At 55.7% G+C, this 14,980-nt stretch overlaps 1 protein-coding gene across 28 annotated transcripts in view; it reads right to left on the reverse strand.

Moving 5' to 3' along the window:
* Positions 1-14,980, reverse strand: part of ABLIM2 (actin binding LIM protein family member 2) — a 150,498-nt gene that overhangs the window by 3,526 nt on the left and 131,992 nt on the right. For 27 of the 28 annotated variants that reach the window (XR_014264435.1, XR_014264436.1, XR_014264438.1 and 24 more), the window contains 3 exons: positions 11,014-11,068; positions 9,572-9,637; positions 9,326-9,406 (listed from right to left, as the gene is read on the reverse strand). Coding sequence is in view for 1 of the 28 variants with exons in the window: in XM_082464365.1 (XP_082320491.1) it covers positions 9,326-9,406; positions 9,630-9,637; positions 11,014-11,068 (144 nt within the window). In the remaining 27 variants the exon portion in view is untranslated. The remainder of the gene's footprint in view (positions 1-9,325; positions 9,407-9,571; positions 9,638-11,013; positions 11,069-14,980) is intronic. The other variant, XM_082464365.1, reaches the window with a different exon arrangement.

The following is a 14,980-nucleotide window of genomic DNA, read 5'->3' on the forward strand; positions in this document are numbered from 1 at the left end:
TGGCCTCGCTTCTGGGGTGCAGCGGGGAGAGCCCCTGGGGAGGAGGCCATTTTTGCAGCACGGTAGGGGTCCTACATGCTTTGCCGGGGGTCTGCCTACGTGTCACCCTCCAGGGCAGCATCGTGCAAAGACCTCGGGCTCAGGAGCCAGACACACAAGAATCCGGTCCTGGCTCCAGGCCTGTCCAGCTGTGCTGAGTGACACGACCTCAGCTGTGATGTCTGTAAAATCGGAATAATCCTGTCTGTGCCTTCACCCATTCTCCCTCTGCCTGGAATGCCGGCCCTTCCTCCTCTGCCCACGTAACCCCTACTCACTCCCCAGACCTGGGCTTGAGTGTCAGCTCCTCCAGGAAGTCTCTCCTGACTGCACCCGTCACCCCAGGCTCCCAGACCCGCAAGCCTCCTTTCCGTGGTGTAAATACACCACGGCCAGTTTCAAGCTTCCAACGTGACGCCCCTGAATGCAGAGCTGGAAAGAGACGCCCGGGGGCACATTGTCACAGATTGTTCCTCCCGCACACAGATGCAGTAGCGGTTAAGTAACCTGGAGAGCACAGATGGTAGTGAAATGTAGTCGAGAGATTAGGGAGCAGGGAGTGCTGAGTATTTATCACCTTTGCTTTAAATGTAATCTTCATAATCATAAGTTTACATCATTTGTTTTTCAGTAATGGCTGGTTTAACAACCAGCGTGGGAAATTCCTGAAACTATAACAACAGGGGCAGCTCTAGCAGCCCCTGATCTCTGAGCGAGCCGCATGCACTAGAGGTCCCTCCGTAATGAGCACCCCCGGGGAAGGGACAGGGCCTGGGACCCTGCCTGGGGCGCTCCTGGGCGGTAGGGTGAGCGGAGAGAAGGGAGGGGAAGGGCTGGTCCTAGGCAGGCGCTCTGCTCTCTCCTCATTCAGGAGCCGGGATGCAGAAATAAACCAGAGCAGGTGCGCCCACCCCACAGAGATCTCACACCTGCCAGGCAGGTGGGTCAGAGCACAGTTAAGTCCATGCGAGGGCCTGGGACCTGGAGGCCTTGATGCCTTGTGAAGCATTGATGACATGCCACCAGCATCTTACAGCCAGAGGTAGTTTTCTGAGGGGCGTGATCTGACTTAACCCTGTAACCTGGCTTCATCGCCAAGGGCTCCCTGAATACAGGAATCAGTAACGGCCACTAACCTCTGCTCGCAGCAAGGGCTCATCAAGGGACAGCAGCCGGGAACCCAGGGCACACACGGCTCTGTGCCAGATGCACACGCGCACTCACACCCAGGGAGGCAACGAGTGTGGGAGCTGGTGGTGCCCAGAGGACGTGGACCAGGCCACAGACGGGGACATCTCCCGTGTCACCCAGCCTGCAAGTTACACATTAGAACTCGGACCTTCTGGCCAGGGGTCCAGGGCTCTTTCTGAGAAGCTGCCGTCTGCTGCTCCTTGAGACCACCGTGCCGTTCAGACCAGCAGGTCCACGCAGCTGGGGGGCTACCCCTCCCCTTGGCAGACGGGCCCACGGAGGCCTGTCTACCTGGAAGCCGGGCCATCCATTCTGTCCCTCTGTGGCAGAAAGCCCCACTTTTTCTGGGTCACGGACCCTCCGAAACGACGACGCAGTGGCCCATTTTGGTAGAATCACACACACTCATACACGCAGAGTCTGAGTCCAGGAGGCCTACTCGGGGATCCCAGTTCGGACCCTGAACCCCGCCATTCTCCTGCACTGATGGAGGACCACTGGCCAGGCTCGGGAAGGGACTTTATGAGAGCTGCTGCCATCCTCACCTGCCCTGAGATTCTAGTTTTCATTTTACGACCTCAGGAAACCCAGGCTCAGAGAGGTCCCATGCCTCGCCCGAGGACATGCAGCCTGGGCACCAGGCCAGGTGGCTCGAGAGCCCGGGCCCTTCCCTCAGCCCTGACTTCCTGCCCCCTGATGCAGCTTCTGGAAGCGTCCGGGGCTTTGTGGTGGAGGCCCTCGGCCTGTGCTCCCCCTGCTCTGCAGGGTACCCCAGGCTAGCCGCCACCCTGCTGGGATTGGCCTGCCTCGATTTCCCTGCAGGGCATTCCCAGTACCCCCTGCCCACCTCACCAAGTTCAGCTGTCCCACGCCAGCCCACCGGCCACTGCCAGGCCCCCTGCTCCAACGGGGGCTGATGGGGTGGGCTCAGGCCCCAGACCCGCTCAGCCTGCGAATCCTGGACCGGCAAGGGCCCACGTTTCTTCTGAGGCCTGGGTCCCACGGTGCCTCCCTGCCCCATCACACTGTACAAGGAGGCCCTGTCTGCAGACAGGAGGCCCTGTCTCACCGTGTCCTTGCCCACCTCTTCCACCACCGTTCTGCTCCATGGTGGGCACCTACGGGTTCTGGAACATGCCAGGCTCTTTGCCACCCAGAGCCTACAATGCTCTCCCTCCACTTCACACAGCAGCTCCTCCTTCTACAGGTACCAGTTCAAATGTCCCCCTCCTCCAGAGAGCCCTCCCAGATTGCACTAGCCAAGCGAGCAGGCCCCGGGCCATGCGTGTCCCTCAGTACGGAGTCACTGCTGATCTCATCTGGTTCTCAGCTACGTTAGGGCAGGATGGGCCTGTCTGCCATCCTCATCCAGGGACAATCTGTGCTCTTTCCATCCCTGAATCTAAATCTGTGCTCTCACCTTGCCGGCCACACTGCCTCCCAGCTTCCTCTCTCCTCCTTCAGAGCCCATTCCACTTGCCTGCCCTACTCTGCACTGCGTCTCCCTCCTTCCTCCCCACCCTCCGCCCCTAAGTCCCTGCCACTTGGCCTGGCCTTGGAGGACTGCTCCTGTTTGTTCTCCGTGCCTCTCCTGGGAGGCCCTAGGGTCCCAGAGGCTGCGGCAGACCCATCTCCCAGACACACCCAGTGGCTGGGAACCCACACTTCACCATCAGTCTGTCAGGTTCTTATCAGACCGGTCGGATGAGTCTAAACAAAGGACGTATTCTTTAACTGCAGGACCTTATTTTTCAGGCACATTCCTACAACTTGGGCTTTTCCTGCTTGAGCAAACTCAGGTGTGCATTTAGCCTCAGGGTCTGGCAGAGGTGGCCCCAGAGGAGCCGCTCAGCCTTGCCTCTGCTGAGCATTCAGAAAGGAGGACCCTGGGGACTCGCCTGGACACACCCTCCTTCCAAACCTGTTCAGCCGGCAGCCTTTGCTCTCTGCATGAGTCAGCCTGGCCAGGCCCTGGTGCCCGGCTGTTTGGCCAAACACTAGTCTAGGGGTGGCTGGGAAGGTATTCCGTCAATGTGGTCATGCCTACAATCAGCCTTTAAGTGAAGATGACCCTCCATAATGTGGTGGCCTCATTCACTCCGTTGGGGCAATCACTGAGGGCTTCCTGGAGAAGGAGAAATTCTGCTTCTAAGTGTCAGCTCCTGCCTGAGTGTCCATCCAGCCTGCTGCTGGCCTGCCCTGCGGATTCCACACTTGCTAGCCCCATGGGAAGCCAATTTCTTAAATTAAATTTCTTAATACATATCTATGTCCATATCTGTCTGTCCGTCTGTCTACCTGTCTCCTGTTGGTTCTGATTCTCCGGAGGGCCCTGGCTGATACACCTTCCTACCTAAGGAGCCGAATGTGTGCTCTGGGAGGTTGGGGCAAGGAAGGGTGATTAGAAATTCACTTTTAATACTGTAATTAATCCAGGAAGATGCACAGCACAGTGGCCCTGTGTGACTACTTAGCCGGAACCCCAGGTCTGTCCCCCAGAAGCCAAGGGCCTGGGGAGGTCCTCCAGCTCCCCCACCCCCACCCCTTCCCACCAAGGCCTCCTCTGCAGCTGCTGCACCGACTTGTGAAAACCAAGTACAGGAACGTGTCAAGTGCTTGGAACAGCCTAGTGATCAAGTGCTTGTAAATAAGCCAAATCTGATAAATTCTCAAACATCCTGTTTTTACCCCATATCGGGCATCAAGGAGGGACCTCTGTTCTCCTGGCGGCCAAGCCTGTGGCTGATCCTACCTCCATTCACAGCCAGCCACCTTGCTCTTCCACTAACTTCTTAGTAATCATTGTTTGGCCAGCCCATAGCACCCCATCCCCGTGGAAACCTTCTTCTAATCCATACTGGCCTACTCGGTTCCCAGGTTGGTAAACTGGGGGTGACATGGACAAAATAATTGAAACCGTGTGCACATCACACCTGCCTGGGGCTCGCTCACGGCAGGTGCTCATGGCTACTTCTGAACAACTGAATAGATGCTCAAACCACCCAGCAGGACAGGCAACAGCGATGTCATCTGACAGGTAAGGGTCAGGCTCAGAGTGGTTAAGTAACTGGTCCGCGGTCACACAGCTAGACATTATGGAGACTGGATTCACACCGAGGTCATCCCGACCCTAAGTGCTCTCTCCCCCCACCAGGATGCCACCTTTGGATGGCAAGAGGCTGATGAACGAGCAAAATGGCCACGTCTTTCGGCAAATGCCGGGCAGCCGGGCAGAGGTTTGCAGGAGTGGCCTCAGGTAAGAGGACACTTGAGTCTGCCCGGGGCAGGTAAGGCTCTTCCCCCTCAGAGTGGAAGCTCCTGGCACAGCCAAACGCAGGAAGGATCTGAGACCCTCCAAGGCATGAGGTCCTTGGGTGCCAGGGGTAGGCGTTGGGACCCAGACCCCCCCAGGACAGAAAGTGCTGGATCTCAGGGATGGTGTAAAACTGGCCCCGGACGGGTCTCCCTGGGAAGCCTGACCTGGCTCTGCGCATTGGGATCACACGATTCATCTGACTGCCTTCTATGTGACAGCGCTTCCAGAGCGGCGGAGGACTGCCACTCTCCTTCCTAACACCTCCATGAGTCACCAACCTTTACTGAGCACCTACTGTGGGCCACCAGGTGCCTATATGGCGCCTTTCTCTTTGTCAGGCTGAGCATCCTGAATTCCCTTGTCTGTGCCTCACAGGCCAGAGCGACAAACGTCATCAGAACCTGGGTTCGTCCTGCTGCACCGAGTGACCGCCACTTACCCAGCACCCCATCCCGACAGCCCGGAGTCACGCCAGGCGTGCCCCTGCCCCTCCCACTTTGACCTCCGAAATAGGGCCTGAACGTACCCGCTTCTCACCTCCGCACTGCCACCGCCCTGTCCAAGATGCCATCATGTCTTGCCCGGACAACCCAACCGCCTCCAAAATGGTCTCCCTGCATCCACACAGCCAATTTAGGCTTCACAGGGCAGCCTCGGGCGCTGTTTTACTTACGTAATCAGGTCGTCCTGCCGTGTAAAAGCCTTGCCTTTCCTAGAAACCAAACTGCTTATCGTGGCTCAGGGCCCTATGAGGCCTGGCCCCTCCTGCCCATCACCCGCTCAAGCACAGCTAGTTCCTTCTCAAACAGGCTACGCTGCCTCCTGCCCCAGGGCCTTTGCACCTGCTGTGTCCTCTTCCTGGAATTCTCTTCCTACCTGCCATGACTCACCTTACGTGCAAGTGCACGTGCACACACACACACACACACACACACACATGCAGGCACACTTACTGCACCCAGTTAACTTTTACCCCCTTTCAAATGCTCACAGGCCCACCTTCCTCTCCTTTAGAGCCCTTATTTTGGTGTATAACTTCACACACTCATCTGGGTCATCCGTTGATTGACGTCTACCTCCCATCAGGCGGCGTCTACGGGCAGAGCTCATGCTGGTTTCTGCTCATTGTGCGTCCTTAGGGCCCAGCTCAGTGCCTGGCACGTGTTCACCAAACCACTGAGACTCAGCCAAACACTCTGGCGGTAAAGGATGGATAACAAGCCTTGACCATTCGACGGACAGAGTGGTCCTCCTTCCAGGGACCAACCCTACAGAGGTGTGTGGGCACCACCAGCTGTCTGCCCACGTCCATCTTCTCCCCTTGCTGGGCACACGGCAGACCCGCAGCTTTGCCATGTGACCGAGCCCCAGCCAACGGCCTGTCACTCCACAGCCTGGCCCCTGGGACCCTCCCCTGTGTGGAACTGAAGCCGAGCAGGACACTGTGGGGCTCCTGGGCACGGAAGCCTTTCTGTGCCCCCCGTTTCTTGTTTGTAGGGATCGACTCCAGCCTCCATGACCTTCCCTGAGTTCCAAAGGGCAGATTCGAACAGTTGCTAATCAGGGAAGGGACGGGATGCAGAGACAAGGGAAGAACCGCCAAGAAACGATAGTGCAGCCCTGGGGCAGCGTCCTGGTTCCACCTCAAGGAATACACATAACAATATATTTTGAGCTCTTTATCGAACTAGAACCCCAATAAACGGAAGATGTCAGTATTCTTCACTCCAGAAAAGACCACCTGAGGCCAGATTAAAGGAGTGCAGGCCCTGCACACACCCTAATCTTATCAGCAATCCCCCACCTTGAACCATTGCTAGAAAACTCCTCATCAAATCCACCCAGGTTGGGACATACAGTTTTTCGGGGCAGGAGCCTGCTGTGGCTCCCTTTGCCTGGAAAAGCAATAAAGCTATTTTTTTCTACTTCACCCAAAACTCTGTCTCCGAGGTTCAATTCGGCACCAGTGCACAGAGGCCAAGTTTTGGCATCAGAACGGGACGCGGGACCACCACGCAGCCATCTAAAAGGACGGGCAGATCCCCATGAATTGGCATGGAAAAATGTTCACATAAAATTTCAGAGAGAAAAAGCAGATGTCAAACTGCATAAACAGTACGAGGCTACTTATCCAAAAGAGAATTCAGTTATCTCTGGGTATTTGTGCAAAAAAAGAGATTTCCGGAAGCATGTCCGCCCCGGAGCTAACAGGAGTTTTGACTCGGTAGGGGAATTCCATGTAATGTTTACGTTCTTCTTTGTGTTTTTCTGGACTTTTACAAGAGTTATGAATTGTTTTTATATTAAAAATAAAGCTCTCTGCCCTGAAATAAAAACATTGGTGTCCCTTCCTCTCCTGCTGGGATGGAGGCCCTCCTGAGCCCCTCCGGAGCCCCTCCTGGCTCACACCCCAGCTCCAGACCCTGAAGGCTGTGGGACGTGCCCCGTTTGTGATAACGCTTCCAATTTGCCTCCTGGCTTGACTGAGATCAGGAAGAGAATGATTACAGAGGGACGCACCCTTGGGTGTGTTCTTGGAGATTTGGGTGATTAAACCCATTACCCCGTCCTCCAAGGTTTTTTTTTTTAAAAGGGAAACACTTACATGTATTAACCACTTGATATTTTGCACCTTCACTCTGTACTGTAGCAAAATAAGGGGTGGGGTATGGGAGTTGGTTAAAGTGAACCCCAGACCCAAGAGGGAAGCAGCAAGTCCCAAGGGGCGGGTGGCCCCGAGGCTGCTGCTGTGTCAGGAGCTGGAGCGCCAGGCACCCCAACCCCACGCCCCGCGGTGGGAGTCAGGAGCCCTCAGGGCACCCACGCTTAAGGAACAAACATGCAGAACAATGGGAGCCCTTCAGGCGGGTCCTGACTGAGTCACCCAGCAGCGCAAGCCTCCTGCTTTACAGCAGTGGGACACGACCACACCCTTCACAAGGGCTCAACTTCAGCAGGAGCCAAAGAGTGTGTCCCCTGCAGAGGCAGCGGGGATGGTCACGGGTGAGGCCCAGGAAGAGGCTGCCTAGGACCTCGCCTTCCAGAGCACCGGGCAGGCATCCCTTAAGCTTGATTCGGGGCCTGCTCTGAGCACCTCCACGTGCTCCCCCTGCCCCCCACTCACACCCCAGCTTCCGAGCCGGTCCGGCCGCCCCACCCCCAGCCCCGGGAGTGACCCGCACTCGTCCTAACGGGTCAGAACATTCCAGTCGTCCTTCCTCTTCTACGGGGTGAGGTCCAAATGTCCTGCTAAGTGGCCAGCCTCCTGAGCAAAGGCCCTGGGGTCGTTCGGCTCTGTGGTCCTTTGCTGGCAAGATGCCGCCCACACCCTGGGGAGTCCAAGACTCAGCGGGTGGGCTGCACTGCCTGACCATAGCGTCCACGGGCTTGCTGGCCGTGAGGCTCCTCCCCGCCAGCTCAGCTCCCCACCTCCCTGCAGCCAAGCCCTTGCTGCTGTGTGAGCCCACCATCATCCTCCCTGTCTCTAGGTCCCAGGTCCCAGAGTCCCTCTAGGAACCCCCACCCCCACCCCGAGTCTCTTCCCTGCAGACTCTGAGCCCCGGGGGAGGGGAGGTGAACATCTGTCCATCAGTCAGGCCAACACACACAGAGGAAACATTCAAGAGATGGAAGGAGGGAATCTGGGTCTGGAGACATGACTAAGCCCCACCCTAAGGGACCCGTCAGTCGTACGAGCTGGCAATTCCCCTTTAGCTTAAACCACTTCGGGTCAAGTTCCTACTATTGCAACAGAGAAGTCAAAATGGACACGCCTCCCCCGACTGCTGCGGCCACACCGGCGTCCCTGTCCCCTCCTTGCCACCACTACCCCGTACCCTGGGCGAGGGGCTTTATGTGACCTCTCGTGGCTACAGCCACCCACCCAGTGCTTATCAATATCCTCATCTTAAAGGGCGGAGATCAGGGCGCCAGAGCATCTGTCTGGACCACCTGAGACGGCACTTCCTTACAGATCTGCCTGCTCTCCACTCAGATTGGCTCCCAACCGGCAGCCCTCCGGAGCGCCGGGGCACTGCTGGTGCCCCTCAACCACAACCACGCCCCTACAGCTCCCTCCCAGCAGCCACCTGAGCCCCCGCCCACACAGGCAGCAGGGCAGGGGCTGGTGCTGACCGGACACACTCTGCCTCAGGTGTTCCCAGCCCCGGGGCACAGGTGGGGCGGGTGGCCCTGGGCCTTCAGGAGCCTCCAGACCCCTCACCCCAGTGAAACCTTCCTGACATGGCTCGGGAGGTGAAGTCCATTGCTGGCCATTGATTTCCTTGTGGGAGCACAGTGAGGAGGGATGAAGTACGCACTCTGGCCACTTGGGACCGTGGCTCGTGGTGGGGCCCAGTCAACAGATGTCTGTGCCCTTGACCTGCGGGTCTTTTAAACATACACTTGCTCCCAGAGCTCAGTATTATTCAAGATCGGGGCAAGAGTGGTCAAACGGGAAGCCATGAATTGGGCCGATTTTCCGAATATCAGCGCTCGGGGAAGAGGCGAATGTTACCCAGTTAAGCACAGTGACGAAGGCTTCCCTGCCCCAAACCGCAAGCAGCTGTGCCCCGCTTTGCACAGCCATCTTTGTTGGGTACATGACCACGTTCTCCGGTCTTTGAAACAACGAGGGACCTTGACTCCAAGCCCATCGCCGGGCACTGCGCGGTCACCACGGGGACCTTGGGGGCGATGAACGTCGACTTTGTGGACGTCAAGGCAGCTGCAGAGACTCGCTCGGCAGATGTGACCCTCCACCCCTGGGGCCCCCCTCACCTCCAGTCTCGTCCGGTCCACGTCTTTGGGCAGCTTCACGCGGATTCGGTTTGTGACGATGAGGGCGTCATAAGGATAGATCTGCGGGGAGAAGAAAGTCCGGGTTCACTCAGGAAGCAAGCATGTGCGGGGACAAAAGAGCCGAGCCCGAGGCCAGCAGAGAGGTACATACTGCATCTGACACACACATTTCGCAGGGAAATGTCTGCTTTTCACAGGGAAAGCACAACAAAAGGAACTTTTAACCTGGGCAGGTGCAGCTCGGCAGCTGGAGGTCAGCGCAGGAGCGGGCGGCCCCTCTTACCTTGTATTCTGTAAGAGAAAGCAGAGACCACAGGGGCTGGGTTAGAACACGCACGAGCTCGGCCCAAAGGTGGAAGCAAGCCCATCCAGGACCCCCACCCTGCGGTGGGCCGGGCCTTGCGGTCTCCATCCCCGCCCGCAGCATCCTCCGAGCTGCAGGGGGACGGGCTCTGGGATCTCCGGCGGGAAGCCAGGGGCAGGAGGTTAGGAGCAGGAGGCATGGTCGGGAGGCCGGAGGCCAGACTGGGAGCCAGACACGGCACCGTTTTCTCCCTCAGCTGTGCTGCTGTCTCCCTGGTGGTCCGGGCCTGCCTCGGTTTACCCCTGTGGAGACAGGCAGCCTTGCTGGGGTCGAACCCCCCTGCCTCTTACTGTTTTACCTTCTTTACCCTGTAGCTACTCCTTTTCAATACAGAGCTCCACATGCTAGCTTTGTAAAAGCTTTTTCTTCCAGACTAAAAGCGGCTTGTTAAAAACTAAAGTTGTACGGATGGGAGGCCTCCGTGAGCACGTAGAAACCACAGGGCAGCATCTCTGGATCTCGGCCACAAGCAAGCCTGTCTCGGCAGGGAGACCCTGGCGAGGGGTTGGGCACCGGCGGGCCGGTCCTTGAATTTCCCCGCGTGCCATGCAGGGTCCTGGCCGACCCGGCTCTGAGCCCGGGGGCCTGGAGGCCACTTAGAGCTCCCTCCACTCCCACATCCAGCGTGAAGCAGCCCAAGAGAGCGGGCTCTGGTCACCCTCGGGGGACAATCATAAGCGAGCGTCGCGGGGCCCGGCGGCTCAGGGCTGGCAGAGCCCTTGGGCAGGTGCCTACCACGTGACCGGGTCTCTCTAGTTACACCAACCTCCCTGCAGGCCACCCTGCTGGTGTGAAGCCCTGGGAGGCCACGCGGAGAGCAGGGCTGGGGCAGGATCTGATCCAGCTTCAGACCCGCGGGCATTTCACTGTGTCTCTGCCTCCTTTATTGCCATAGAATTTAACAGTAGGTGTTGGGTTGGCCTCAGCCCTGGCGTGGGACGGTCATTCAAACACAGATCTCTCCCCAGGTGACCCGGAGTGACAAGTAAGTCAGGGTGGGGTTGGCAGCGCTCAAGAGGTGAGCACCTGGGTCAGGAAACAGAGGAGCATCTGAGTTAGGAGGTGGGGAGTGCCGGAGGGAGGGGGGAGGAGAGGAAGCATCTCAGGCAACGTTAGGATGGAGGTAAAGCAATCCCTGACCGGGAGAGGCGGGGACATGACTGCCCCAGGCTCCCCGACTCCACCATGCTCACAGCCTTCTGCCAGCGGCCCTGGTCGGGGGTGGTTTCAGAACGAAACTCGTGGAAACCTGTTAGCGACCCCTGCCCCAGCCAGAGACCCACGGGGTCCCCGCTTCCTGTACCTCGCGTGCCCCAGCTGGCATCCAGGTCTGCTCCACAAGGGGCCAGATTGGCATTCTGGAAGAGAAAGAGAGAGGGCGGCAGGGGGCAGGTTGCAGGGGGCAGGCTGTCGCCGGGGTCCTGGCGGCCTGGCCGGGGAGGAGGGTCAGCTCACGGTGCCCACTGAGGCCGGGCTCTGGAAGGGCCGTGTGGCCGCCCACACTTGTCGGGGCTGCCGGCTTCCCACGCGGGCGGGTTTGCTCACATGCCTCCCGCCGCCTTCCAGGCCTGAGCTGCCCTTGCCTGTCCAGACAGCTGCTTCCTGCTGTGATGACAGCTCCAGGGCGCCTCGGCCCGCAGCTGGCCTGGACCCCGGAGGGCGGCTCACTCACTAGGGCTACGGCTCTGCTCCCTCCAGACGCACCGTCCCCAGGGGCGCAGGTGGCCGGTGTCCGTAAAGTCCCCAGCACAGACCCCAAGTGTCGTGAGCACCCCGTACAGATTGCACCCCGTACAGATTGCACCCCGTACAATCACAGTGGCTGTGATTGCTGACGATGCCCAGGGATGGTACTCGGAGGGGGCACGGACCTCGGACCCCGGCCACCTGCCTCAGGTGCCTCCCTCACCTCTCCATGGCACCAGCAGCCAACTCTGATGTCTGGAATTCTCTTTCCCTCTGCCCACCTGAAAAAGTCATCCTGCAAACCTCGACAGAGGGTTCCTGCCCCACAAGGCAGGTGCTGAGGCCCCGCAGGGTCAGTCAGTCCCTCTCCTGTCCAACTCTGTCTTGGCCCTGCATCCACTGCCCACAGTGGAGAAAAATGTTTTATTTGTGCCCATATCCCTGGCACCTGGTACAGAGTCTGACACGGGGTCAGGGCTCTTGGCCAGCGCTTCTGGAACTGGGTACAGGGGTTACATTTCCATGGAGAGAGCTCTGCAGTTCAAGAAGGGATTATATTCTTCACCCTTGGGTTGTATTACAGGGAAAGAGCTTTCAGCACTAATTTACTGCAAGAGGTAATAAGTCAGGAGCTGGTCATGGTCCTAGCGAGCGCGGGGGCAGGATGAGGCCTCCGAAAGCACCGAGTCCAAAGTCCTTCATCCTGAACAGGGGAAACTGAGGCCCAGAGACGCCGGGATGAGGGCAGCGAGGCGGGTAAGCACCTAAGTGGAGGGTTGGAGCCGGTCTTTACATTTCTGATACTTTGTCCATCATGGATTTTTTTCATTAATTTGGATTTTTCAAAACATTGTATTACCTTGTTTACCTTGATTACTGAGTCCTTTGGTAAGTGCCCTGAATGCCTCACCTTAGTCCCAGCACTGGGACCCAGAGCCCGGCAACCCCTCACCCGCCGGTGACTCTCCGTGACCCTGCACCTCCTCCACTTGACTGAATGATTCCCCTTGGGAGTTTTCAAGAACAATATTTGCAGACGTTTTCTCAGGCCACTGACAAGGACCCCCCCATGCACCTGCCTGGTTAGGGAAGCTCCTGCATAAAGCAAGGCAAACCTGTCTCCCACCTGGCCCGGCCGCGATACCAAAGAGAAATGCCGCCCCCTAGTGCCCGCCGCCCTGCATCACAGGCTGTAAACTCCCGGGCCACCGCCACCACCTTGGGCAGTTGGAAATCCACTTCCTGGCAGCAGAACCGGCTTCCTCTGGTCCGCCAGGCTCTGAGACTAGACAGAGACTCTCAGGAGGGAGGGTGGGGCATCCCCCGGGTGGAGGGGGGGGGGTCACCGTGTCAATCCAGAGCAGGGAAAGAGCTCTCTACTCCTGGCCTTCTAAATGCCAAGTGGTGATTATTATCACCATTTAATAGCCGAGGCTCAGAGACATGAAGCGACTTGCCCAAGGTCACACAGCTAATACATGGAACTGTAAAAAATTTAACCCGTGCATTTCACTTTTCAAAAATTATACTGGGATTGATGACGGTGAGAAGGAAATCGTGGCCATTCACCATTGTTCTTTTCTTGCTAAAGCTCACATTGGAGTGTGCCATTTTACTCACTAGCCACTGAGGTGGAAGTAAGAAGGAGTAGAGACTTGCTTTTATAATAGCTATTCGTTTGGGAACTACGCTACAGAACTTAGAAGATTTCACGACTATAATGTTATGTGTCCTGGCAATAACCTTAAGAGGTAAGGATAATTTTTTTAAAGACTAGGAAATAGAGACTCATAGAATTTAAGTAACTTTTGCCCAAACACACACCCAGGAAGTGGCAGAGCTGGGATTTGAACTCGGGGCTGCCTGATGATAATGCATGTGTTCTTTCCAGCATATCTGACTTTTACAATTTGTTAAGGTTTTCTCTGTAGTGACATACATGAACCTTTTTATTAATGTTTTATGGATATGTGAAAACCCGATTCAAAAGATACGAATTTTTTTCATATGCCTATTAGATTAAGTTCGCTGTTTGCACTATTAAACTGATCTCCGTACTTTTTTTCTCCTTCACTAGATCCATGTCTGATTTCAAAAGAGTCATGTTCAAACGGCCTACCATACTTGCGTTTTATCAAGGTCTCTGGCATTGCCATGTTGCTTGGCACGTTTAAATTTATGAATGCTGTTAACTGCTTTATAACTTGTGTCATCATGAACTAGTGTTCCTTCTTTTTACCACAAATTCTACTAATTCATCTTAACCTTAACTTCTACCTTATCTGATATTAATACTGCCACTCATGCTTTCCTTCTACTTGTGATTTTGGTAACTCTTTCCCATCCTTTGACTTCTAATCCAGTAAAAAATAATTTGTGTTTATCTCATGATGATACATGTTTTTCTTCTTTTATTTTTAAAAAAATCTAACCTGACAGTCTTTGTCATTTAGTAGGAAAATTCAGTCTGTTCTTATTTAGCATCAGGGTTTTTTCAAAATGGGACTCCTTCCAAGGGGCTACCGTGTGGATCTGTCGGTGACCAGCGGTCCATCTCTTAATAGCAGACCGGGTGGCACATGTTGGAACCAATGCTGTCTCATCCACAGGAAAGCCTTTAGTAGGTGGCTGTTTCCCTATTTATTCTACAGAGAGGTGTGAATATCTACCACGTGTCAGGCTCTGTGGCGGGCTAGTTATCAGAACATTTTAACAAGCTTTGGGACATATGGTGCTGGCCCCTTGTGACAAATCCCTTCCAGAACAAGAATCAGGCACATCTCTGCCTCCCCTGATTTACTGACTTCCTTCCTTCCATTTGACAATAAGAACTACACAACTGGTCACGCTCAGGAAGCTCACAGCTAAGCGTCCATGCTTTTTCCCATACAGTGTTCTTCTGTGTGTCTCAGATATAATTTTCTCCTACTTCTTTCATTTCCTCTCCTTTGGGATTTGCTGTTACTGGGTTTTTGGTCACTCTGCATCTGGGCTTTTACTTTAGGTCACCTGGAATCCTTTCAGCAAGTAAAAACAAACCAAGGAACAACTTAACCTGACATGGCTGAGCTGTAAAAGACTGGTCATCAAATTATCTGGCTTTTCAGCTGAGAAACAGGCATACGATTACATTACAGTCTTAGAAAGAGTGAAGAAAAAAAAAAAATAGGAGAGAACATTAGTAGGGAAAAAAGAATCCCCCAAAAAAGTCAACAATAATTTTTATCAATTTCCTGGATGTTCTAATGTGAAAAGCTAAAAATCCTCCTGTGGTGATGAATTCCATCTTTATCGCCTCCCCAAGATGTGTAGAAGGACTCACTCACAGGCTTTCTGACACTCTGCTCCCCATCCTGAGGCCAGCAGGGGAAACATTCCCGGAGGGTTCAGCTCTCGACCCTGTAAAGCTTAAGAGTCTGCTCTCTGCTCTAGGAGAGGCCTGAAGATGGTGTCCCCGCCAGAGTGTCTGGATCAGCTGTTCCCAGACTCCTTGGGGGTGGAGCCTCCGGAGGCCACGCCTTCCCCACAGGTGCTGGAAGCCATCGACCCACGTCCTTCCAGCCTGGCAACCAAGAAGGGACTCT

Source organism: Balaenoptera physalus (genome assembly GCF_965194825.1).
Source record: "Balaenoptera physalus genome assembly, chromosome: 5".
Lineage (NCBI taxonomy): Eukaryota > Metazoa > Chordata > Mammalia > Artiodactyla > Balaenopteridae > Balaenoptera > Balaenoptera physalus.